This window comes from Erpetoichthys calabaricus, chromosome 6 (assembly GCF_900747795.2).
Source record: "Erpetoichthys calabaricus chromosome 6, fErpCal1.3, whole genome shotgun sequence".
In the NCBI taxonomy this organism is placed as follows: domain Eukaryota; kingdom Metazoa; phylum Chordata; class Cladistia; order Polypteriformes; family Polypteridae; genus Erpetoichthys; species Erpetoichthys calabaricus.
Genome location: NC_041399.2, coordinates 22,279,304 through 22,307,177, shown reverse-complemented (window position 1 = coordinate 22,307,177; position 27,874 = coordinate 22,279,304). Strand labels below are relative to the sequence as shown.

The window sequence follows — 27,874 nt, the reverse complement described above, 5'->3', positions numbered from 1 at the left end:
CATTAAGAGACTGTTTGGAGTGAAATTGGAGTTTGAAATCCCAGTTTAGCTGGTCATCTGTTGGCTCGTTTCACGTCTCATTTCTGTTTGGCTGCCATTTAATAAACAAATCAATTCAGAGGATTGAATCCTTGAAAACAGGACTATTGAAATGAAGGGAAAAGGAGTTAATTAGCAGTGAGAACTGCTCACTGATTAGGAAAAGGGTTAGAATGAAAACCTGTAGCCAACTGTGGCCCTCCAGGCCCAGAGTTCGACACCCCTGGACTAGGTAATATGTTAGGAATGAAAGGATGCCACATCATTTGATGAAAATGGAAAGGATCAACCTACAGAGGGCTGAATTCAAAGACACCCCAAAAATCAAAGTGAAAAAATGATGCGGCAGGCAGGCGAGTCCATTTTGCCGAAATTTCATTGCAGCAACTCCAAATTGTACTCAGTAGTTTGTATGACCCCCACGTGCTTGTATGCATGCCTGACAAAGTCCTAATGAGACAACGGATGGTGTCTTGGGGGATCTGCTCCCAGATCTGGACCAGGGCATCAGTGAGCTCCTGGACAGTCTGAGGTGCAACCTGGTAGAGTCGGATGGACCCAAACATAATGTCCCAGAGGTGTTCTATTGGATTTAGGTCAGGCGAGTGTGTGTTGGGGGGGGAGTTAGTCAATGGTATCAATTCCTTCATCCTCCACAAACTGCTTACATACTCTCGCCACATGAGGCCTGGTATTGTAGTGCACCAGGAGGAACCCAGGGCCCACTGCACCAGCATAGGGTTTGACAATGGGTCCAAGGTTTTCACCCCAGTACCTAAAGGCAGTCAAGGTGCCGTTGTCTAGCCTGTGGAGGTCTGTGTGTCCCTCCATGGATATGCCTCCCCAGACCATCACTGACCTACCACCAAACCAGTCATGCTGAACGATGTTATAGGCAGCATAATGTTCTCCATACCCTTTCACGTCTGTCACATGTGCTCAGGGTGAACCTGTTCTCATCTGCGAAAAACACGGGGCGCCAGTGGTGGACCCGCCAATTCTAGTATTCTATGGCAAATGCCATATAAATATAAATAATATTTATATAAATATAAATAAATATAAATGCAACTGGAGTATGTGAATTTCCCCTTGGGATTAATAAAGTATCTATCTATCTATCTGAGCTCTATGGTGCCGGGCAGTGAGCACAGGGCCCACTAGAGGACATCGGGCCCTCAGGCCACCCTCATGAAGTCTGTTTCTGATTGTTTGGTCAGAGCCATTCACACCAGTGGCCTGCTGGAGGTCTGGCAGTGCTCATCCTGTTCTTCCTTGCCCAAAGGACCAGCCTGCTGATGGGTTAAGGACCTTCTATGAGGAGCCCTACCCAGCTCTCCTTGAGTAACTGCCTCTTTCCTGGAATCTCCTCCATGCCCTTGAGACTGTCAGCAAACCTTCTGGCTATGGCACATATTGATGTGCCATCCTGGAGATGTTGGACTACCTGTGCAACCTCTGTAGGGTCTAGGTATCGTCTCATGCTACCAGTAGTGACACTGACCATAGCCAAATGCAAAATTAGTGACAAAACAGATGAGGAGGGAAAACTGTCAGTGGCCTCCACCTGTTAAACCATTCCAGTTTTGGGGGTTGTCTCATTGTTACCCCTCTAGTGCACCTGTTGCTAATTTCACTAACACCAAAGCAGCTGAAACTGATTAACAACCCCCTCTGCTACTTAACTGACCAGATCAATAGCCCAGAAGCTTCATTGACTTGATGCTATACTCGGATTAAAAAGTGTTCCTTTAATTTTTTTGAGCAGTAAATTTATTTTAACAGCCTGAGGGTGAAAGGAGGCATAGGTATGGAATTCAAATTTTATGCTAGACTTGGTGGTGAGTGGCCATTCAACAGCCACTCCACTGCGTTGGTCTTCTGTGGTGCCACATGCTTCCAGGTGCTTCTTCAGTTTTTTCCGCAAATACATGCTGCCTCACTCTGCTCACCCAGAATCACAGGCAACTCATCTGCCACACTACACACCAGCTCTGTGAGCCGATCTAAAGAGAAGGACCACATTGATGGACTGTAGCTGGCTTCTCCAGAGCCCCCCCAAACCATGGGCCCTCTCTGACATGTGCTTGGCCACTCAAGGAATGCATCTCTCACAGGTCTAGACCTGGGATTGTTAACAGTATAAAAATGTGGTGAGGACATACAGCACTGCATTAACACATCTTAAAAAGAAAAACAGCAAAAAGACATGTCTAGAAATACTTTTTTTGAGGCAGGAGAATTTCGGCATATGACTGTGGGAATTGTACTTATTACAGAAAAGTCAAAACACACACACACACTTTTGTTATTGCCACTATCTCAGAGATAAAGTCGTGCACGCTTTGAGAGTGCAATGATTTGAAACTACCACAACACAGGTTCTTTTAACAAGAGCTCTGAAATAACAGAGTAATGCAAAACTGACAAGACTGATTACATACAGGATGGCAGAGTCAAATTTGGACAGTTAAAGCACCAGGAGTTTATAACATTTGAAATTTGAATTAATTGGACTATTCTTTAAAATACTGCTCTTTAGTAAGTTTTTAAGCAGACAATGACAGAAATATTATTCTTTGATTAGCAAATGTTACAAACCTGACAGAGTGATTCTCTGACAATCCAGATTTTGAAAGCATGTTAGTGAGACATCTGTAGAGAGTTTGTTTAAATGAAAATATCCTGAATCATCTTGAATTTCACTAATTCAAAAGTACTGATATTTTTTTTTTAACTGTACATAATATTTTTCAGTTACAGGAGGTCAAATGTCAGAGGATAAATTTAAAATCTGCAAAAATCTAAAAGACTATAATGCTACCATTCTTTAAAAACCCTATTCTGAAATCACCCAAGATTGTAAAATCTCTCCACTTGTTGTTATGCTGGGAGTATCCCCATATGCATCACACATTAAAATTAAAGCCCTGCATTATATTTTTCTATTTATGAATGCCAACACTAGCTAATTTAAATGATAGCAGTGCCACTACTTGATATTTTGAAGCTGCTGTTACTATTAGTATTTATATATTTCAGATTATGTTACAAGAAAAGGCACAATACTGCTCATTTGAATAATGCTGAATAGGATTTCTGTTTTTGCTGTGGTATAGAGTATTGTGAAATTTCATTGGTATTGGTAAAGAATAATGGTATCGGGACATCCGCAAAACAGAAGACAAGACTGCTGACACCTTAGTAATGTCTGGCTCATTTACTTACCTCCTGTCACGACTTCATATGGAGGGGGTACGTCTAAATGACTGTAAGAGGGTGCAGGGGGCAGTGATCCAGCAGCCTCTCCAATAGAACTGTCATCTTGAATACCATACCAACTTGGCCAATTTGCCTAAATAGCAAAAAAAAAAACAAAAAAACACAATAACTATAGATTTGGTAGACATACAAGAAAACACCCACACATGTGACCCGAGAACACTACATGCCCACACAAAGCTGGATTCTTCTTCTTGCAGTCAAGTCTGAGTCTGAATGGAAGCTGGGCTATGCTAACATTTGTTTGATCTTCTGTATTTCAAATTACTTTCCCTGTTTCACTAAATTAATGATCATCCTACCAGCCACATTTTTACCCACTTAATATTGCTTTAATATCATATACAGTAACAATATTGAAAACAATTGTTTTAGTTAAATCATACTCTTCACTGCTACTCTAGTGTCTGTGAGCCTGAACACTGTGAACTAAATCCCGGAACATACTAAGGTATTTTCTGTTTCCATGACAGAAAGGCAGAATGGAGCAGCCAGCAATATTGCCACATCATAAAACAGCACTTTGACTAAAAGTGTAAAAACTTTAAATGAGAAGGGAGAATTTAATCTGTTACACTTGTCTCGATCTCTTGTATAAATATTGCTTAATAACTCTCAGCCTTCCCTTCATCTACACTACTCAATACAGTACCTACTTTAGTTCAGGAATTCCACATCCTTTTGTGAATGAATTTTCGAGTTTATATCTTGATCATAATTTCCATTAATGTCACAGAGGTGTCCTCAAATACACTATTCATTATTTAACTAGCCCTGTGTGTGGACCCTGTGATGAACTGGCACCATGTCCGAGGCTGTTTTCATTCTCGTACTCAGTGCTCCAGGGATAGGCAATGGCAAACTATGAACAGGAAAGAGATGAAGTGAAATTCAGAATGCTAATGTTAACTGTGGGGGGGTCACCTGTGTCGATACTTTTCGTAATTCTGAAAGCCTGGGTTTCCTTGTTGACTTCTCTCTTTATTTTAAACAGGTTTAATTATCTGAGCCTCCCAGAGTTTTCTGGCATGTCCTTTCATCTAAGGATACTTTTCTCTGCAAAACTTCTACGGCTGCTGTGTCTTTTGTGATGTGATCAGCAGAACTGCCCTGAGTACTAAAGATACGACTCATTACCTCACCTAGAGTTTAAGCACTATGTCCTTTGATATAATGTCAACACTCTTTAATAATATAATCGTATATTTTATTCACATTCGTATTGCTTCTTCTGATTACTTCGAGGACAAGAAAATTGTTTCAGAATGTTAAGTTAGGCTGACTGGCTCATCCAAACTGGTCTAACATGAACAAATGTGTGCGTGCAAATTTGTAAATTAAAAAATGTACATTCTCCATGGGGAGATGACTCCTGCTGTTGCTGCTGAGACAGACACCAAGTCCCTGTAGACAAAGCAGATGGATGGAGGATTATAGCCTAAAAGAGCAGAATTAAACTATGGCCACAGCAACAGCATGGTTTCCTTCGAGCCAACGTGCATCAGAAAGTCAAACATTGTCACTAATGGAATATAACTTCTTAGGTCTGATTTTAGTCCACTTCTTTGTTAATATTTAAGTCAAGTCAAGTTGGGGAGCATGCACTGGTACAGTGCGTTGCCGCACCCACTATACGATGAAACAACTCAGGAAACGCGCCACATGGCTGTAGCGCCGTAACTGACGCTCCCTCACAATGCAGGTAATGTGCCTCATTCAGGACTCCACGAGCAACCGCTCATTCAACACAACGTCAAATCTACGATGCCCAAGGATTTTCCGGAGTGACACAGTACCAAAGGAGTCCATCCTTCGTTTCAGGTCACTGGATAGCGTCCATGTCTAGCAACCATATAGCAAGACAGGAAGCACCAGGACTCTAAAGACTTGGAATTTCGTCCTTTTGCAAATATCGGGAGCACCACACACCCCTTCCAAAGACCTCATGATCCCCCATGCTCTCCCAATCCGTCTACAGACTTCATAGGAAGAGTCACCAGAGACATGAATGTTACTGCCAAGGTAAGTAAACCTCTCGACAAGGTCAACACTCTCTCCGCAAACAGACACACCGCTGATGGCTGTGCCCAAGAGTTCATTAAAGGCCTGGCTCTTGGTTTTTATCCAGGACACTCACAAGCCCAGACACTCAGACTCCTCACTTAGTCTCTCGAGTGCCCCCATCAGAGCCTCCATTGACACCGCGAAGATCACAGCATCGTCAGCAAAGTCAAGATCCATGAATCTTTCTTCACCAACAGATGCCCCACAGCCGCTGGACCCCATGACCTTGCCTAACACCCAGTCCATACAAGCATTGAACAAAGTAGGAGCAAGAACACACCCCTGGCGAACCCCAGAATCAACTGGGAAAAATGCAGAGGTCCAGCCTCCACTCTACACAGCACTCACAGTACCAGGGCCTGCCATGATATCCAGCAATCTCGAGAGGATCCCGCGAACCCCCAGGATGTCCCACAGGGCAAGAGTCAAACACTTTACGAAAATCGACAAAGGCTGCCAAGAAACTCTGCCGATATTCGCATTTGCACTCCATGAGAACCCTCAGTGCCTGGATGCAGTCGATGATAGACTTCTTAGGTGTAAAACCAGACTGTTCCGGTTGCTGGTAGGTGAGCAAGTAATCACAGATCCTATTGAGGATGACCCTAGCAAGGACCTTACCCGGCACCGAGAGCAGTGTTATCCCCTGTAGTTGCTGCAGTCCAGGAGATCACTCTTCCCTTTCCAGATAGGGATGACAAGTCCCGTTTTCCAGTCAGATGGGATGATGCCAGTCTCCCAAATGGAAGCAAAGATTGCTTGCAATGCCAGGAGGACAGCATTACCACCAGCCTTAAGAAGTTCACCCCGGATATCACAGATCCCTGCAGCCTTTCCTCCCCTCAGCTGGTTCACCACCTGTGCAATCTCAGTGAGATGCCACCATAAAAGAAACTTCACACAGCTCCAAGACGACAGAAAGGACCCCTTTTTGCTCTCCACGGGAGTAGCTCTGCTGCAGCCGCACATAGGAAGGCTGCTTGCATCATGAAGGGGGTGGGGGAAAGCCCTCGGTAGCCCCATCCCCGGAAGAGTCGAATCAGTTGAAGAGCCAATAGGGTCAGGTCTGTTGGGGATTGGAACTGGTGTGGTGCTAAGGCATTGCCCGCTGCACGGCAGCACTTGGGTCCCAATTTGAGGCGGCCCATACGGGTGGGCACGTGGAACGTCTAGTCTCTCTGGCAAGATGATCATCTTCCTCTGCTGTCAGAGGAGCTGCGTAAACTCAGCATTTCAGTGCCGGCACTGTCTGAGGCGCGCAGACCAGGGACTGGCCAGATCTCTGTAGGTGGATACACCTTTTATTGGTCTGGTCGCTCTGATGGCGGTCATATTCGGGGAGTAGCTGTTATTGTAGCGGATTGGATTCTTCCGATGGTGTCCGATGTTACTCCTTTCAATGAGCATATTATGAGACTCAGATTACGGCACTCCCTGGGTGCCTTATGTGTTGCCTCAGTGTATGCTCCAACCGCGATGAGTGATGTCTCGGACAGGGAGACATTTTACTCAGAGCTTCGCTCAGTGGTTGATGGATGCCCAAGAGGTGACACTTCTCTGGTCATGGGTGACTTCAAAGTAGCCACTGGCACTGACAGGGCTGGCAATGAGGTTTGTCTCGGTCCCCATGGGTCTGGTGACCATGGTGAAAGTGGCTCCATGTTCCTTGACTTTGCAAAAAGTCAGGGACTGCGAATCACTGGATCCTGGTTCCAGCGCCCAGAACAGCATCGTTGGACTTGGTACTCCAACACTGGTGGTGCGGTGAAGGAGATCAATCACATCCTCATGGGCAGATGCTGGAGGCTCTTGCAAAACTCTACAGAATTGCCCCGTTTGTGAATTCTGACCACAGACTTGTTGCTACTCTAAGGATCAGGCTTAGGTCCAGTAGGTTACCACCTACTAGGAAAATGAGCCTGGAGTTGGCCAGACTCCAAGACGAGGCTGTTTCTAATGAGTTTGCACGCAATTTGTGTGAGAAGTTTGCAGATTTGGGTGCAATCGCCGATCCTAATGTGATGTGGGAGAACTTCCGTGACAAGACCCTGAAGTTGGCTGAGGGTTGTGTTGGTGTTACCGGTGTTCCCAGAAGGAGGTGTTTCATCTCGTAGGGCACCCTGGATATCATTGACAGGAGTCGCAGCGCACTGCTCAATGGCAACTCTGGTCTGTACTGGGAACTGAGAAGGATGACTGTGAGGGCTCTGAGGGCAGATAAAGAGGTGTTGTTAGAGGAATCTGTCAGCAAGTGACACACCATCTGTGGTTTAGCGACCCACACCCTGCTTACAGAGGAATCGAAGCATTATGCACATCTGAATCTGTTCCTGGGAGAGTTGCAGTCAGGGCGGCTGATGGAACGGTCCTTATGGATGACACTGCAGTTATGACCTGCTGGGCTGGCTACTTTGAACAGCTGCTTAAAGCTGATCCTCCAGCTAGGACGTTGGATTTATCTGGGTCCGCGGTCCTTGAGGCTGATCCTCCAACTAGCTTGTTAAAATTAATAACTCTTAAATGCTTCTTTTACTATACAGTATGTCTAATTGCTTCTTCGTTTTCTTAACCTGCTGCCAGTTAACAATTAAATGCTACCGTTAACCATTTACAAAGCAGACTAAATTAATTACAAATATAAAATAAAATAATTGACTACATGAGAATTTACAACCTTTAATATTTTACACACCTAAATCCTCACCAGTGTAGCCAACATGTTTTAAAAGTCACACAATTGGTTAAATGGATATCACCTGTCTGTAGTCAAGGGGTTTCAAATAATTGTAGTTTGGATGTGTCTGCATGTGTAAAGCCCAACTTGTTGTGACAGTATGGTGGCCAAACCTACACAATGAATACAAAAGAAAACTTCAAGCATCTCCATGAAAAAGTGATTAAAAAGCACAAGTCACGGAATGGAGAGAAGAAAATATCCAAGTCCACTTAAACCAATCATGAAGAAATGGAGAGTATGGCACAGCTGCACATCAACCTAAGGAAGGCAATCCAAAAATACTGAGTGATCTCTGCAAGAAGACAACTATTAAGGAAGGTCACCAAAATATATTTGAGAACACTGAATTAGTTACAATCTACAGTGGCTCAGATTGGAGAGGTTGTGCTGACAAGTGCTAAGAGTTGCAGATTTATGGTAGAGTGGCAAAGAAAAAGCCACCGTTAAAAAAAAACACATACATGGCATTGCTGCTAGTTTGCCAGAAGGTACACAGGAGATTCAGAATTCAGCTGGAATATTTATGGTGTAATGATAACACACATCAGAAAAAACACCATGTTTGAAACAGTCCACATTACCCAAATCATCACTCCTGGGAAAAGTTGTGGTGGCAGTGTCAAACTGTAGAGATGTTTATCTGTAGTAGGCCTTGGAAGGCTTGCGAGGGTAAAATGAATTTAACAAACATTATGCAGTGTTGAAGAAACCTGCATGTTGGGAAAAGACAATTAGCCTAAGTTTAAATCCAAAGCTACACAGGAGTGCCTTAAAAACAACAATGTGAATGTCCTGAAGTGGCAGAGTCAGAATCCAAATCTCAATCTAATTGAGAATGTTTGTCTACACTTGTAAAAAGGCTGTTCAATCACAATCACCATGAGACCTGACAGAGCTTAAGCAGATTTATAAAGAAGAATGGGGAGAAATGTCAGTACGCTGATAGACAGAGACTGACCTGTGAACACAAACTGAAGGTTGTCATGGCAGTCAAAGGTGCATCTACTAAATACAGACTTAAAGGGGTGAATTATTATGTACCGTATATATTCATGGATAAGTTCTCCCACGGGTAAGTCGGGACTTGATTTTACCATATAATTTCAGGTATTTTATAATGTCTGTTGTATAAGTCGAATGCGGAAAACTCAAGTAATTGGTCCAAGAGATTATGATATGCCAACGCCCACCTGAGAGAGTAACCACGGAGCACACTGCCTTTTTTTTCTATGTGGGTGTGGCAATGCACTGTATCAGTGTGAGCTCCTAACCCCTCTCTCTCTATTGTGCCTACGTGCTCACATGGTAATACCCAAACTATTCCGAAGCGATGTTTGCATTGTTATGTGCTTCTTGTATCTCACACCCTCATAAGCCTTTATCATAAGTGCATCCCTTATCTACTACGATGGAGCGTTCGATCAGAAGAAAATATAAAGCTGGTTTTAAATTAAACATCGTGAAGTAGTGAAAGAAATTGGTAACTGCGCTGCTGCAACAAAATTCGATACATCTGAGAAACTGACGCGAGATTGGAGGAGGCAAGAAGATGTAAAAAAAATAAATAAATAAAAATTTAAAGCGTCACATTTTTGAATGGTCATATAAGTCGGGGTCTGATTTTATGATTGATTTTTCGGGTTTCAAGACCCGACGTATATGTTAAGTATATACAGTAATCAATTATTCTGTAATTTCTTCTTGATGAACCGAAGAGTTCTTCTGTTCATCAATGTCAAGTAAGCCAAACTAAATCTACTGTGATCCAATATTGTAAAATAACAAAATGTAAAAACTTCAATGGGGTGAATACTTTTTATAGGCCCTGTAATTTGGTCCCATTTGAATCTCTGTATGTACAACATAAAGCAATTGTATGTACATTACATCATTACAACAATTAAAAAAAAAAAAAAGTAAAAAGGTCCACTGACCTCCATGATCTGGATTTGCCAAGGAAAGATTGTCATTTTATGTCTGTGTGGATTGTGGTTCGCTTCCTCAAACATTCCCAAAGACACGGTTAGATTGATTGTTCATTTTGAATGTGTACCCTGCAATTAACTACCCAGTGCTGATTCCTACTTTGCACCCAATGCTGCTAGGGTTGTTTTCAGCTCCTTGAACAGCACTTTTAATCTACATCTCTGAATAAGTGCATATTAGTTGATTGGCATTTCCAAAAAACGTACCAGTGTAGATTTTAAATTCAGGACTCTGGAGCAATGACACAATCTTTTAGCCACCATGCCTCCATACTGCCCCTTGGTTGGAATAATCAAAACTGAATTAATTTATCTTTATGAAAATAATACATGCTGAAAGGTCCTTGTGGCATGGGGAGGCCTCCAATATCCAATATTTACCATGAATCTTAAATCACATTTTCCATTTGCTCCCCTCAGATAACTAAAAATGCAGTTAGGAAGTAGGGCCTCTTTTTTTCCTTCCTTAGCAGGCCAACTAGTGGATTCACACAGATTCCAATATTCTCAAATAACATTTTCCACATCTGGAACTTCTTTACCTCATTAGTCATTTATTCGTGTTAGCAACTCATGCAGTTTTATACCTAATGGCTAGAATTATGTCTTAAAGCTGCACTTTCACTTGGCTTACAAATTAATTCTGGGGTGCTGAAATCTCACTTGTCACTTTCTTTATCTCATATGGTGTTGTGCAGGAGGCCAGAAACCACCTGGGACTTCAATTGGCCTAAAGTGGTTTCTTATTTGTATAGACTGGTACATATGCATTATGGAAAATTTGGAACCATCAGAGAAACTGATGGTCTGTGCATTCAAATAATGACAGATTTTATAATTGTCACAAATATTACTGCTAGGAAACCACAAGTATGAAATTGATAAATCAGCCTACAAATACACACATTATTTTGGTAAAAATGAGAGTAAAATGAATGGAAAATGACTTACCTAATATTCACAGCATCACCATTAATAAAGCAACATACACAGAAACTAATATAATAAAACATTTGAATTTAAACACAAAACTTGCACATTAAATTAATAAAAAAATGTTTTCTGTATGAGATAAAAAAGAAAATGACTCACACTTTGGCGTTCACATAGCTGGTGAAGATAAGCTCTTCCTCCAACAATCACAATCTGTGCATTGCGTGGGTTACTAAGGTAAGCATCCATTTGCCTCTGTCGGGATCGGTACCAGCAAATGTAGAAGAAGATTTTGATGATAAGAGAGATTATCACTATTCTGTTTTAAGACAAACCAAGATTAAAGAGATCAAAAAACCCCGCAAAATAATTGTGAGAGCTGACTTACATTTCAATTTGACTTATAATTCAGTTTAAATTGAGTGCATAAGAAAAGATGAAGAGCTGGGGTCAGTAGGGATCTAGTTTATAGAGGGTTACAAACCAGTCAAGTGACGTCACCCTTTGTGCTTCTGTTCTTTAACAGACTTGAGATCTGCAAACATTCAGCTTCAGGGTCAGGACTGGCACGTGCCAGAAACCAAATCCAGCATTTCCTCTCCCAAAAGCAGATACTCAATCAGACGTGCTGAAAGGCTCGATGTACCAATGCAAGAGCAGGAAGTCTCTAATTGCCAGGCCCTGCCTTTCATCAGGAATACCCCAAGGGCCATATCAGATTTCTACCACAGTGACAAGCAAGTAATGCTTTAACATTCTCAAAGTCAGCCTGCCCTTGGGAGTTTTACTACTTTAATCTTATATTTTCTAGAGGCACAACTGAAAAGAACGTAACACTTTAATGCAAACAATTAAGAATATCAGGCTTACATATACTGAGTGGAGAGATGTCACAAGTCTCCAGAAAAGTGAGCTGAGCCACCATCCCAGCCAAGCCACCATCAATAAACAGGTTTTGTTGATTTTAACATATGTAAACATTCATTGAAAAGTAAACCCCATAAAATATTTTTTTCTTTTTTATCGTATATGGACATATGACTTGATGTTCATTTAAACAGCATATTGTACAACTGGAAAAAAAACAATGAAAAATGAACAGATGTGATATTTACATCTGTAGAAAAAGTAAGTCCACCCTTGGCTCCAATAGCTGGTATTGCCCTCAAGCTGGCATTTTCCTCAAACTGTATATCAGTCACCGACATGACTGGGTGGAACTTTTTCACTACTCCTGTATGCAGAATTCCTTTATCTGGGTGATGATTGAGGAGTGTCTTGCACGCACAGCCCAATTTTAAATGCCACACAGCATAACAGATCTGGGTTTTGACATGGCCATTCCAGAATCCTCAATTTCTTTCTTTTCAAAGATTTGCTGGCATGCTTAAAGTCATTGTCATGTCACAAGGTACACTTTTGGTTGAACTTCAATTAAAAAATGCATAGTGGATTCTATGATGGTGAGCTTCCCAGGACCTGATGTAAGAAAGCAGCCCCAAATCATAAGAATTTCCACCACCATGCTTTACAGTTGGTATTAGATTCTTCTGGTCAAAAACTGTCTTTTCTTTTCAACAAACATGTTCTCCGCTGCCATTGCCAAATAATTCTTGTCTTTGCCTAGTATGTCCAAAGCACGTTATTCCAGAAGTCCTGGTTATTCAAGTGCCAATTTTAGTCTTACCCTCATGTTCTTTCTGTGCAGTCAAGGTTTCTTCCTGACACACCTCTCATGTAGATCTCATCTATGCAGCCTTTTTATAATTGTAGTCTCATGTACTTTGACATCAACAGCGGGAAGAGTTATACATAGGTCCCGTGATGATATTCTGGGGTTCTTTGAGACTTCTTTCATCATCTTGTATTTAGTTTTTATGCTGAACTTGATGAGGAGGCCTGGCCTAGAATAGGTTTTTTGAAATCTTCTCCACTTGTAGATGATCTTCCAGAATGTGGAATGCTTAGTTTTCAATTGTTTGGAGATCTTATTAAATCCCTTCTTTCTGAAGGCCTCAGACAGCTCTTTTGATCCAGGCATGGTGATAATACATACTTTAACAACAATAAATGCTTGAGGTTTAAATAAAACAGGTTCAGACAAGATATGCTCTGATGATGTTATAATAATTTACACCCGATGAAAACTTCAGGTATTTGAGGTAGTGATAAATGTGGAGGTGCACTTACTTTTTCCACATGCAATATTTGCATTCATGTTTATTTAATGGACCACAAAATGTAAATGTGACATGATGTTTGTGATATTATGTCAACTTTATCTAAAGATACTGTTTAAGTGATAATCAAATCACATACTGTATGTTAGAAAAAAAATTCACGTGGTGTACTTACTTTTTCACATGATTGTGTGTGTTTATTTATTTTCTCCAATTCATAGAAGAGTTCAAAACAAGTTGTTAGAAATCCGTTGTGGACAAATCGATAAACTAAATGGAAGTTATTCATGGCGATTAGGGTGGGGAGGGAATTCTACCATTCTGATGTAAAAAGTGAATACAAAACAACCAGAAAACACATTTCCAGAATTCTTTATAACACCGGGTTCCCACTGGTTTGCTACATGTTATTATAGACAAAATGTGCAGGCTGAGGACAAATAGAGCAGGAAATTGAACACTTTTACCTTTTTAGACGAGACGCTCCCCAAATGTATATATAGTGTAAATATACATTAATTGTAAATTTTAATCATGTCTCACTTAACATCTTTGTGTGAGAAAATCTGATTAGATATTTGAAATCAACAAGAAACATATTGTAATGTTCACCTATATTGACTCACGTGACATACAGAAAGTTACATTTTGTTTCCCAGTGTTATTTATGGTCATGTATCATTATTACTTATTTATTTCACATAGTATTTATTTATTTTTGTCCAAAATATTCCTATCTACAGATATAACACAAACAGCCCACAATATATATAGTCAAAAATAGATCATGATGGTACTTATAGTTGAATGTATGTAATAAAGTAAAAATATGGTCTATCAATTTAAAAAGTTCACAAATAACCAAGAAGACTTACTATACAGTATAGAAGGGTTAAAAATTCCTGCCCATTTTTATCTACATCATTAAATTCTACTGATATCTCTCTGGTTCCTTTCAAAAACAAGCAAAAACAAATTTCAAAGTAAAAACAATACTTACATATACCAGTATAGTTCCATTGCTGGCTCAAATGCACTTGCATCTCATTGTTTACCACAGTAATGCTGAAAAGAGATAAACCAATGTGTTTATTATATGCCGTATGTAGTGTGTCTCACAATACCATAAATGACTTCATATAAAGATTGATAAAAGGTAAATATATTAAGAAATAAACCAAGTTCATACAATTTAATATGTTCACTATTATACCTTTTTAAAAACTGCAAAGGTTCTGTTGACAAGCATATTTCTGTTAGTCATATGCAAAAGTTTGGGCAGCCCCGGTGTGCAGCAGTTACACTGGCGGCTGCTGTTGCTTTTGCATGGTGCTGCCTGGGGAAGGTTTTGGCAGTTGGTCACATAAAATAAATTACTTTTTTAAAAAAAACTCAAGACGTTCTTGTTACTTATTATTTTTTATAATTTTCAGTGTTTACCTGTATCTCTTTTAATGTTGTATAGCGTTTTCACAAGCAAACACTCTTCTTGGGTTTCCTGCACAGTACTATATGCCTAAAACTTAGCATAGTACTATATATCACATACTGGCTTAAAAAGGAAAACAGCATTATGAAACGCCTTAGACATCCTGCACGGTCATTTCTCCCATCCCACCTCACCACACCCACATATTATCTATTAGCATTTATACCACTAGATTCAGTTTTTAGCTGAATATCATAAGCTTACTCAATTGCCACTATGGTATCATACTCACTGTGACTGTCCTGAGGGACACCACTTTTAACATCACCCAATGCTGATAAGATTCCTTGACTCATAACCCTCTGCTTTCTGTGTTTTAACAGATTTTGCATCCATCTAGACACTACACCCTGATCTTCCACTTCTTTTACTTTGATACCCAGCCTCTCATGTGGGACCTTACAAAATTATTATTTTTTTAAATGAAGATAATGAACATAAACTGCCCCACTGTGATTGTATTCTTTTGTTGTCTCCTCTTATAATTCCAGCATGTTACTAAAATGCGACATCCCTCATCGGAACCCATGCTGACTGTTCCTTAACACTCCTGCCCTGGCCACATGTTGCTCAATCCTTTCATTAGTAATTCCTTCCATTAATTTACTTGTGATGCATGTTAAGCTTACTGGCCTATATAGTTACGTGCATGTTAAGCTTACTGGCCTACATAGTTACGTGGATCTGCCCGATCAACCTTTATATATATATATATATATATATATATATATATATATATATCTCTCTCTCTCTCTCTCTCTCTCTCTCTCTCTCTCTCTCTCTCTCTCTCTCTCTCTCTCTCTCTCTCTCTCTCTCTCTCTCTCTCTCTCTCTCTCTCTCTCTCTCTCTCTCTCTCTCTCTCTCTCTCTCTCTCTCTCTCTCTCTCTCTCTCTCTCTCTCTCTCTCTCTCTCTCTCTCTCTCTCTCTCTCTCTCTCTCTCTCTCTCTCTCTCTCTCTCTCTCTCTCTCGTATATTTTATCAAGCATGTATTTTTTTTTTCCAACTAACACCCAGTCTGCAATAACAATGTTACTTTGGTAGTTTTCCTGTCAGCTTCATCTTCTACATTTCAAAATTTCTAGATTTGCAACTTAACATTTGTTGTTTTATACTGCAGTGTTTCTTAACCTGTGGGTCATTGGATGGCCCTAGATGGGTTGCCGCTTAAGTAAAAAAAAAAACTTTTAGGCACTACTAATTATAGATTTCAATTCTACACCCAGTCAAAGGGACAGTTTTATCCTGCATACAAGGGAATTAAAACAACCGACATAAGTTTAGTTACAAGCAGATGACAACCTGTTAAGAAAGCCAATAAACATGGACAAGTTCCTCAAACACCTGCTCCCAAGTTTTTCAAGCATCTCCTGCTTGAAACTCTTCTAATTCCATATCAACCTAACAAAAATTCACTCCAAAAACCTGAACTAAACATGAATTTTAAAAGAAATAAAACACAGATTTTCTGAGGTATTAAGTCTCCAAATCTGGTCCTGGCGTGCTACTGTTGCAACAGGCTTTCATTCTATCCTTTTACTTAATTTTGCCACTATTTAAATTCTTTTCACTTCATTTTAATTGATATTTTTAAGATTCAGTCCTCTGAAAGCCTTCATTTTTACCTTAACTGGGACCCAAACAGAAATGAGATATGAAGTGAGCCAAAAGATGACCAGCTAAGTCCAGGTCTCAAACTCCAACCAGTTTCTCAATTAAATGAGTTACTTAACTCCATGGCCTGTTGATGCTCTCATTCTGCCAAAACAGACACTTCCAAAACTGTTTTTCATTTTTCTAAGAACTAAATCAAAATGTTCTGGAAGCCTGAACAGATCAACATTACTGAGACTTTCATCTTTCTTTATTTTTAGACACTATATGATGGGCACTAGTTGCTGGTCAGGTGTTGGTTCATTTTATATTTCATTATTGTGTGGCAGCTAACTAAAGAAAAAAATAAGGGGTCCGAGTCTAAAATAGCAAAGCAATTAAAATTAAGGCATAAGAGTTAATTAGCAGCAAAAACTGATCACTGTGTAAGAAAACTGTTAGAAAAGTTAGCGAAAACACAATTCATTGAAGTGCTCCAGGACAGGAGTTGGATTACCCCTGTTTTGTTCAAACAGCTCTCCAAACTGGGCAGAACTAAGGTTTTTAATGTTGATTATTATTAAAAGCATTTTCATTTTTGCTTTTGGAATGTTGTACAGTTTTGTATTTCTGATTGGATTGTGTTTTATGTATTGTAAGGTGGTCTTTAGGCTCAAAAATAAAATAAAATAATCATGCTTAAAGAGAAACCAGGATGACATATAAATGTACCCATCCTGTGCTGCACTAAACAAACTAAGAAAGCAGGGATGAAAGCTAAGCTATCCTCTCACTCTCAGCTCATCCCAACTCTATTGCTCTTTTCCCAACAACCAGTAAGTGTACAAGACTTCTACCAAACACACTTAGGGTTAATATGAAAACTTCTCATTTTAGTTCTGCCATGCATCATATACAGGTCATTCATTTTTGTGACCGATGTGCCAAAACTAACAAATCAGCACAATAACTAGCAGCCAAATTCCAATTCCTCAATTTATTTTACAGCATGACTAATATAAAGATGCTATATTTAAATAATGATCCACATTCTGAAAAGCAATGGCGGTGGCTAGAATGATGTCACTACATTCATTAAAAATAGAACCAACATTAATCACCAAATAATGGACTTACACAGGCAGCATTCTGAAAAGCGCAGATTGTCATTAAGTGAAATTACTTGCCAGTTCAATCATCTCTCTGGATGAAATGCTTGAGGGCAAATACAGTTTTTAAAGAATACAAACACTATTATTAAGATGGATAATTTGATCTTATATAAATGCCCACATTTAAATTAATATAAAAGAAAATATTCTATCTGGAATTGGAGAGTTCTTTATGTTTAACAGGATACCGATAATCCAACAGTAGCAAAATAGCAAGTGTAAGTTTTGTCAATAACTCACAACAATTGACCACTTCAGCACTGTTGACTCATAACACTGTGTGTTAAAAGTATTGAGAAAAATAATCAGATTTATTAATTGTATGCAATTTACCCTTATAAATCGCAATCATCTTGTAAGTGTGCGCATGAGTATGTGCCTTGAACCGCATCCAGTTGACACACTAAAACTGCCACATATGGACTATCTATGCCAATCAGCTTCTTACATATGTACTCACAATAGTGCAGTCCTTCACTGGCTGGTAGAGATGCCACCCACATTACACACCCAGTGATAGCCATCTGCATTTTAGGAGTTCTGTGGTGCACTCCATAAGTGACTGCGCAAGAGCATGTGCAGAATTGTAGTGCCTCTACTATGCTCTCTTGGGGTCTGGAAAAGGCGTAAAATGTGCATAGTCACAATCACCTAGAACATGTAATGAGGTGATTGCTGGTATAATGAATAGTATAGGCCAGGGGTGACCAATGTCGGTCCTGGAGGGCCACAATGGCTACATGTTTCTGTTCCAGACTATAAAGTCTCTCTGATGAAGCACTTATTGTTCAAGCAACATTTCTATGCTTTGTTTTAGTTGTGTCCATTGTTAACATTTTCCACACTTCATTACCTATTTTAGTCTTATAAGTCTCCATTCATTGCTTTTAATTGCTCTTTAGATACAAATGACAACAGAATCAGCATTTCTCGATCTAACTTGTCTCTATTTATACCTGGGGATATTCATCTTAACTATCAGATTTAATAAAATATTTGGAAACTGAAGAGAAAAAAGTAAAGGAAGAAGAACTGCCAATCACTTGGATGATATCCTTGGAAAGGAAAAATAACTACTATATAAGAATAAGGCAAGGAGTGCTTTCTAATTAAACAACTGGGTTAGAACAAAACCTGTAGCCACTGTGGCCTTCCAAGACTGATGTTGCTCAACACTGCTATAGGCCATACACAAAGCTGAGACTCAGTTCAGCCAGTTAACTTACCAAAAAGCCAGCCATCACATACAGCATCATCAGCAAGTCATCTGCCAATGCTACTTTATCACAAAATAAATTAATCATTGGTTGACTCATACCACTGAGCCATGACATTTGTCAGTCTCATCTTGGCATCACTGAGGACTTGTGTTTTAATGGAATGTGACTGCTTACAGTTAACAAAAGCAGCGACATTCTCACTAGATGGCCTTATTGCAATATGACTGCAGTCAATTGTCAGGATTACGTGAAGAAAATCAGACATGGCTGCAAATTGCAAAATGCAACAATTTAATGAAGACAACTAAGAGAAGCACCCGTGTTACTGCAAAACACATACAGGATGATCTGATGAAGGCCGGGACAAATGTTTCAGTGGCTGATATTAGAAGAATGCTGAAAAATCAAGGACTCTGACATACACTACAGTCTTGATCACAATGAACATCAATGATTGACTATAAAATGCCAGGTGGAATGTCGCATGAAAATTTCACATCTTTACCATGCACAGTTCTTGGAGTTCTGCCCAAAGAGTTCTATTTTTCCTACATGATCTCATCATCATTTCAATGCCATTTGGCAAATTCCAAGTGGGAGTAAGCCACTCTACTGTAAATACCCGACTGATGCAGTGCTGCCAAGATGGTCATCCTGCCATCTCAGCAGAAGACTTCTGAAGCTCAGTTAGAATGACTATTGGATAGGGAATCCATTCCTGGATGGGTTTATCCATTCCCGGGAATTTGGGAGTCCCGCATTTCATTTCCGGGAATCCCGGGCTCCCGGGTATGACACAGTGCACGGGCATCTCACATGTGAACGGTTTTAGAACGACCAACACTTATTTTTAATAAAACTACTGCAATATGTTGACACCAATAAAAGACTAACCTTATCTACAAGCAGTTAATGCTGTCATATAAGTACATGTATCTTTAGTTGTGGTAATAAGAGCGTAGAAAGCACAACATCCTTACAGGTGGCGCCATGACAGTGCCGTTGCTTTGCAGTAAGGAGACTGTGGAAGACTGTGGATTCGCGTCCCGTTTCCTCTCTGTGTGGATAGCGCTTTGAATACTGAGAAAAGCGCTATATAAATGTAATGAATTATTATTACTATTATCATTAATGTGTCCAGCGTGCGGTCATCCATGCAGGAGCACACCTTTGTTCAGAAGTACGCCAGCCGCTGAGAAAGCATGCTCTGCCTTCACTGAAGTAGGTCGCACAATCATCAGATACTGATACACTTGTTCTAAACAACGCCCGCGCTTGCCATTGCGCTGAAACACCGCCATTTCAGCTTTTACTGATGCATCCAGTTTCTTGTCATCATTCTGTGATGGCAAGTTTCTTGGCACAGATAATGCGGATGCAACAGACTGACGCATTGCAATTTCAAGTTGCTGTTCAAAGCTGTTGTCTGATGAAGTGCAAGCTGCAGCAATGGCATGTCCTTAATTATTTTCAACTATAACTCTGTTATTTCTTGATCGATTTTTACACTTTTACACGCTATATATGCGAGCTTGGCCGTTCCCGTTTTCCCGGGAATTACAGCAGTTTAATTCCCGGGAATGCGGTAAAGAAAAATGTCTGGGAATCCCGGGCTCCCAATTACCTACTATTGGATTCTTGGTCACCCACCCTAAACAAGCAGCTAACTCCTGGTCGCTCCAAATGTCTTCCATTTCACTGTGTCTCTTCGAAGAATCCTTGGGTGCCACTGGTTTGACTTTGTGTCGAATGAGCAGTTGCTCATGGAGTCTCAAAAGAGACGCATTACCTGCATTAAGGCCTCCGTGCTCATGGGAACACCAAAGCTCTACAACTGGCTTTATACCCCCATGCCTCACCACAATTTGATTATGTAGGTCCACAGAGAGATCTTTGAACATCATGGCTTGCTTTTTGTCCCGCCATGCAGTGCAAATTATGGGACCTTCTCCACACAGGTGTGTGTCTTTCTAAATGACATCCGATCAATTTAGTTTGCCACAGTGTGGACTCAAGTTCTAGACATCTGAGGGAGAATTAAAGCAAACAGGATGTACCTGATCACAATTTGGAGTGTCACAAAGAGTCTGAATACACATGAGAGATTTCAGTTTTTGGTTTTTAATAAATGTGCAAACCTTTCTGAAAACGTTTTCTCTTTGTCATTATGGGTTATTGAATGTAGATTGATAAGCAAAAATAGTAAATGTATCCATTTAAATTTAAATCTATCTATATTACTAAACGACAGTTTAATATATGCACGGACGGCGGACGCACCGAGGCACATGCGCCAGAGCGCCTCAGCGCCCCAGAGTCAAACCCAGCGGCTTCCCAGAGTCGGTAGGAGGCGCCCAAACAACACAACCTGTACGAGACCGCATAGATGCGCCCAAACAACACAACCTGTAAACTAAACTTGCTTTAATCCACTGTGCCAGCAGTCAGTGTGGCATATTTGAATCACATAACGGTAATTCAGTATTAAAAGTAAGAGTTATACCTAACGACACAGCCACAGAGAAACAAAAACGAGACCGCATGGATAAAAACAATAAACGGAGGCTCCTACAACACGCTTCAGAAACACCAGAAGCAAAGAAGTCACGGCTCCAAAAAGAAACAGCTCAACTAACGGAAATACAAAAATGAGCCCGTATGGATAAAAACAATGAATGAAGGCGAGCAAAGCGATATCATTAGACCAGATACCACTTTTGACGCACTGGGCTATATTATGTCCAAAGAATATTGACGTTGATCACATAAATAACCAAGTGATTGCATTACTTCCTGGAGAAAGACGCGTCTAAGTACTGACAGTGCTGATTCTGAAGACGAAACTGAGCATCTTCATTTCCCATTAGAATATTTAAACACTATTAACCCAGCTGGATTACCACAACACAATCTTAACCTTAAAGTGGAGACAATAGTCATGCTATTAATAAACCTTAATACTAAACATGGTTTATGCAACGGTACACAGTTAGTCGTGAACACCATGACAGAAAATGTTATTGAGACACAAATGCTGACGGGATCCCATACTACCAATACTGTTTTGATTCCCAGAATTGACCTTACAAGTTCTGACCTGGAATTACCCTTTAAACTTAAACGACAGCAATTTCCCATTAAGGCTGCATTTGCCATGACAATCAACAAATCCCAAGGACAAACCATGGACAAAGTAGGCATTTACCTATCTGAGCCTGTATTTGCACATGGACAACTTTATGTTGCCTTTTCAAGAGTTCGGCGTTCGTGTGACGTTAAAGTAAAAGGTTTTAACTACTCCATACCAGGGAGAACTAATTCAAGGACAGCAAACCATCTTTACTCAAAATGTTGTTTATAAAGAGATATTTGATTAACTATTTTGGATTTACCATTTTATGAATGTTTTGTTTCCAATTTACTTCATTTAAACCTTTCCACTCCAATATTGTTTTTATTTATAAGTGCAACAACTCAAAGACATTTTGGACTTAAATGATGTAACAATTAAAATTCAATTTTTGTTTTAATAAATTGATTAATTTTAGTACAAATATATGTATTTAATTCAATAAAAACTTTACCAGGACACTCCCACCCTCCATCATTTGTCATTCCTCCAAATATCGGAGGGAATAGAAACTGATTGCCATTCTTGCATTTGCGATTCTTTAGAGAATCGGGGGTTTACTAGTAATACAATAAAGTGTGCAGAAAATGAAGCAGTCTGAATACTTTCTGAATCCACTGTAACATTTAGCTACACAAAGCTCAGGTCTTGCAAAAGGGCACCTTAATACATTTCAGATAGCAGATAAAAAGCTGCCACACTCTTTCTTTTGTTACAGCTGGGCTTTCGAATCAGCACAATCAACTCACTGCCGACTTATTGCTCTTTTTCATTCATCAAATGCAGTTTTATCTTCCATAATAATAGCCAACAGATGTCATCTTATAAATCAGCCAAGGTCCTGATGAACTCATCTCACCATATGCAACATTATCACACAAACTAGGGTAACACGATTTCCTCTTCTAACAACAGCAAAGCTAACTGAAGCCACTGAAATTTTTTTAATGATCCTTCAGCACCATTTCTATTTAATAAGCCAATTCTTCACTTCTTGCAAAAAGAAAAACTTAATATATTCCAAATATGTTCCAAAATAAATGTGTTTGGAAATATGATCACTTGTGTTTGCTTTTGCATGACAACAGAATGGAGAATGACTCATTGTTGAGATTTTCATAAATTGCTAGACTAAAATAAGAGCTTACTCATTCATTACCATCTTCCCTGTTAAAAAGGAAAGGGCATGAAAGAAGAACACCACAAACTGTTTCGAATAATAGTGCAATCAGAAATGAATAAAACTGATATAACGTTTTGCAGAAACATGCTCAAGGGGTGGATTCAAAGTTTTAAGAAAAGACAAAAAAAAGTATTAGCCTCAAAAGACACATCTAGAATAATGTGGCATGTTTTGTTAAGTTAACAAAAGATGAAGGGGTAATGCTTAGCCTTGGGTCACTATGGATTTCCCCACTAACAGTATGATCCATGTATAACTTATTATGCTTGGCTCTTTGGCATTCAAAGTTTTTCAGTTAGTGAAGCAGCACTAACATAAACTAATCTGGCAAAGCCTACACAAGAGAGTGACAACAACATTCTAAAACCCACTTAAATCAATAAAGGGTTTCTGGTGGCCACAGCCTAATCAGCTGCATCAGGGCAGGGTGGCAAACCCTTAATGCCAGAAACAGACCCACATTCACGCAGAATTAATCGCAAATTAACCTAACATCTTTATCTTCAGGATGTGGGGAAAGATGATGTGTGCAATCTCCACATAAACAGCGACTGAGCATAGGAGTAGAAGTCAGCACTCTGAATTTAAAAGGAGGACTCAGCCAGACAATTGCAGTGCCAGCCACTGGGCCATCCACCTCCATCTTTTTACACACAGCTTGAAACGTTTTAGCAAGCAATCCTTGGGAAAGTTTTGCTGTGTAGCAGTCTGTATTACGTTTGTCTAAATGGGTTCCTTCCTTAAGTTTTTACTTTAGAAGCTGAAAAAATATGAACATGTACAATGTGTTGAATATGATGGAACTTCCGGTTTTGGTGCAGGTTAGGAACATGCACTGATGCACCGCACCCATCACACGACGAATAACCTCAGGAGCCCAATTTAGGACCTGAGCGCAGCCATGCAATTGTTGACACCTCAGCACCACACCAGTTTGAATGGAATGGAACAGTGTGATGTTTGTTACAGTGGCTGGAGTGCTAATCTTGTCACCAACCCCTGAATTTTGCCTTGCAAGTTGGAGGACCTGTGTGCAGGGCTGGATGCAGGTTAACGTCATACTTGGGATGGAGCAATTGCAGGTTAAGGGTCTTGCTCAATGGCCCCAAGGAGTGGAATCACTTCTGGAATTTACGGGATTTGAACTGGCAACTTTCTGATTGCCGGCACAGATTCCCAGCCTCACAGTCACCACTGCACCTTGATAAGATTTTGATGGGTAAAAAAATCACGCCTTGATGTTAGGGCGGAGTGGTGGCTCTGAGGCTAGGGATTTGCACTGACAATTAGAAGGTTGCTGGCTCGAATCCCATAAATGCCAGAAGTGATACTGCTTTGTTGGGCCCTTGAGCAAGGCCCTTAACCTGCAGTTGCTCTGTCCAGGGTATGACGTTAATCTGCATCCAGCCTTGCATGTAGGCCCTCCAACCTGCAGGGAAAAATTTGGTGGTTGGTAGCAGAATTGGCACTCAAGCCACCATAAAAAACCTCACACTGTTCTACTCCATCCGCATGGCTGCACTCGGGTCCTAATCTGGGATCCTGAGTTGGACTGTCATGTGGGTGCGGCAATACACTGTATCAGCGTTTGTCCTAACCTTGATGTTCCACAATTTGTATTTCACAAATAAAACATTTTTGGAATATTTACATTGACTTATTATTTAGCAGATACCTTTATCCCAGGTGACTTACAACATTTGAGATATGCTGAAATATACAGGAGGTTACAGGGAATGACAGGGAACGAGACTTGAATCTAACATACCAGATCCATGTGGCAGCAATTCTAACCACTGTCTCACTATTCTATATAGGAAAAAAAAAAATCCTCTTACAGTATATTCTTCTATTACACTCCACTGTGAAAGTTATAATATTTAATTAGTTATGACGCAATTATTTAGGAGAGGTCAGACATGTTTTTATTACAATACACAAATGTGCGTCATATCTGTTCTCAAACAGCAGCAAGATTTACATCTTCATCCGCTGATGTTTTCTTTTCTTTCTTTTTAATGCAATGCACAGTTCAACAGAAACTATTCATCAAGCATCTGGAACTCTGATATTTACAAAGACTTTAGCTCTGGAGGCATTCCAGAGAAAGGACATATTTGCAAATAAGTCAAAAGCATCATGAGCCATAAATGGTTTAAATGTTATACTCGGTGAAGGAGCGTCTGGTTTGTTATGAGAGCTGCTTTGAGGTTTTTGAGGGAGCTGCAGCAGTGTGTTAACCTACAGTGCAACTTTATTTGATTATAATCATAGCCTGTCACTCATCAACTAAAACACAAATTCCCATTGAGCTAAGAAACTGTAATTTAGCAGGATGATGCATCTAGAGCAGTTAGCATCCACTAAGAAAGAACATTTAATATATCAGTATTTAGGGGTGAAAAACTCCTCACAATAGACAAACTTAATGCACAAAATCTCAAAAATGCATTGAAGGGCTTTTGTTAAAATTTAGTGATGATGTAAAAAAAAAAAAAAAAAAAAAAGGAAAATTAGCTTACCCTTGTTCTCTTATTTGTTGTTTTGTTGTTAATAATGCACTAGCAAATGGGATTCTAGTATACATTGTCCCCTTTTTATCACAGTGCTGACAGGAACTGCATTAAGAAATGGGGTGTGTTGTTTTATGGAAGTTAAGTGAAACGTGTTTAGCAAGCTTACATTAAAGCTTAAGTGCTTTCCAGGTGCTGTGACTTTAAGTGTACTCCATTATGCTCAACTGATCCAGTAAAAAAAACGCAATTCATATATACCACCCTCCCGCCCCATCTTATCTGCTACCTTATGGGAAATGCCAACATGGGGACTACCATTCCCATCAGCCGAACACAACGATCCAGTGCTCACAAACGTTAAACAAGAGCATCGAAACACGTCATGCCATCAAAAGTAGCAATTTGATTGTCTTGCCAGCTTTCAGCTTTTATTTTAGAGTCTTGTCATGTTGTCTCGTCTTGGATTGTGTTTAGCCATGTTGAATTTTACAAAAGACATTTTCTCCTCGTTATGAATTTTTTTTCTGAGAAATGTGTTGCCAAAGCCAGTGTATGCTCTGCTGCCAAACCCTTAAGGAGCAATCTTTCTTTCTTTCTTTTTCTTTCTTTCTTTCACAGCACCCACCAAAAAACTTTTAAAACTCCCAAAAACATCTACTGTTTTTTATTAAGTTTTGCTATTGCAAACTTGCATGTGAAACATGTTTTCAAAAGGAAACTTGGCTGCAGGGCTGTACAGTCAGTACACCAAAACTTTAACTCCAATTCTGACTCCTCAATTTATGGTATCACTGACTCTAACTCTGTCTTTTTTTTTTTTGTATTTTAAGCCAATATGCAGTACAGGTCAAAAGTTTGGGTTCATCAAGACATTTTCCTATTTTTGATAAAAATTGATAACTTTTTATTAAGATACCATTAAATTGATTTAAACATATAGCCATAACATTACTAGTGTGTATAATGGCTATTACTGCTTGAATTTTGCTAATTTTTATTATTCACATATAGCTTCAAAGCCCCATTTTGCACACCCATTCCATTAGCATCTTAATGGTAAAAGCCCTTTGCTTATCCTTAATTAGTTATGTGCTAATGCTAGTTGGTTATTAGAGAAATCTTTCTTATTGCAGTAGCGCCACTGATACCCGTTATCCTAATCACTTGTGTTACAAAGTACTGCCAAAATGAAACAGCTTTCTCAAGAAATATGTCAGTCCATTGTTTGTTGTACAATGAAGGTTATTTCATATGACAAATTGCCAAGAAACTGAAGATTTCATTCAATGGTGTCTATTACTACGTTGACAGAAGAGGGCAAACTGGATATAACCAAGATAGAATAAGAAGAGCAAGGCCCAGATGTACAACTGCATAAGAGGATAAAGACATCAGAGTGTGTCGTGTGAATCAAATACCTTACATGTCTAAAGTTGTCCTCTACACTAAATACTCACAAAATGCCAGTGTCGTCCGCAACAGGAAAAAAAAGACAACTCCCGAATACCGAGCATAATAAACTTTTCCAATTATCTTCTGTCCAATTTCTGTGTTCTTCTGCTCATTTTAACCTTTTTGTTTAATTTGTCGATGTACGACAATACGGCTTTTTCTTTGAACCTCTGCCTCTGAAACCAGCATCCCAGAGTCATATTTTCTCTGTTACAAAAGACACTGGTATTTGGTGTCTATTTGAAGAAACCAACAACCGAGGATTTGTAAGACGTTTGTTTCTCAAAATACAAATTCTGATGTCCTTATTCTCTTATTCATCTCAGCCATCCCCTCTTTTTCTATACTGGTCAGATCTAGTTTAGCCCTCTTCTCTCAAGACAGTAATAGACTCCTTTGTATGAAATCTTTAGTTTTTAGCAAACTTTCACATGGAGTAGCTTTCATTCAAACAAACAACAGACATGCTTATTGAGAAAGCTGTTTTATTTTGGCCATTTTGAATTTTAGGAATGCTAGCACCTTGTAACACAAATGAACAGGATAACAGGTTTCAGCAGTGCTAAACAGTTAGAAAAGTTTCTCTAATAAGTAACTGGCATTAACACATGACTGATTAAGGACAGGCTAAGTGTTTATCATTAGGACACTGAAGGAATTGCTGCTGAAAATGAGGCTCTGAGGCCATATGCAAAAAATTAATTAAAATTAGTGATTTCAAACTGTAATGGCCATTATTCACACTAGTAATGCCATGGCTATATTTTTAAATCACTTTAAAAGGTATGGATTTTTGTTAAAGACACAAGAAAAGATTTATGTGTTTTAAAGTATGCACCAAGTTACAATAAACCAGACATTTTTCACTTCCCTTTAATAAGCTCATTACATTCAGAACGTTT

At 39.6% G+C, this 27,874-nt stretch overlaps 1 protein-coding gene across 1 annotated transcript in view; it reads right to left on the bottom strand.

Annotated features, from left to right (window-relative positions):
* si:dkey-118j18.2 (uncharacterized) overlaps window positions 1-27,874 on the bottom strand; it is an 83,392-nt gene that overhangs the window by 7,697 nt on the left and 47,821 nt on the right. The window contains exons 2-4 of the mRNA XM_051929312.1: window positions 14,221-14,285; window positions 11,200-11,359; window positions 3,268-3,394 (exon numbers count right to left, since the gene is read on the bottom strand). Of these exons, the coding sequence (XP_051785272.1) occupies window positions 3,268-3,394; window positions 11,200-11,359; window positions 14,221-14,240 (307 nt within the window). The 5' untranslated portion in view covers window positions 14,241-14,285. The remainder of the gene's footprint in view (window positions 1-3,267; window positions 3,395-11,199; window positions 11,360-14,220; window positions 14,286-27,874) is intronic.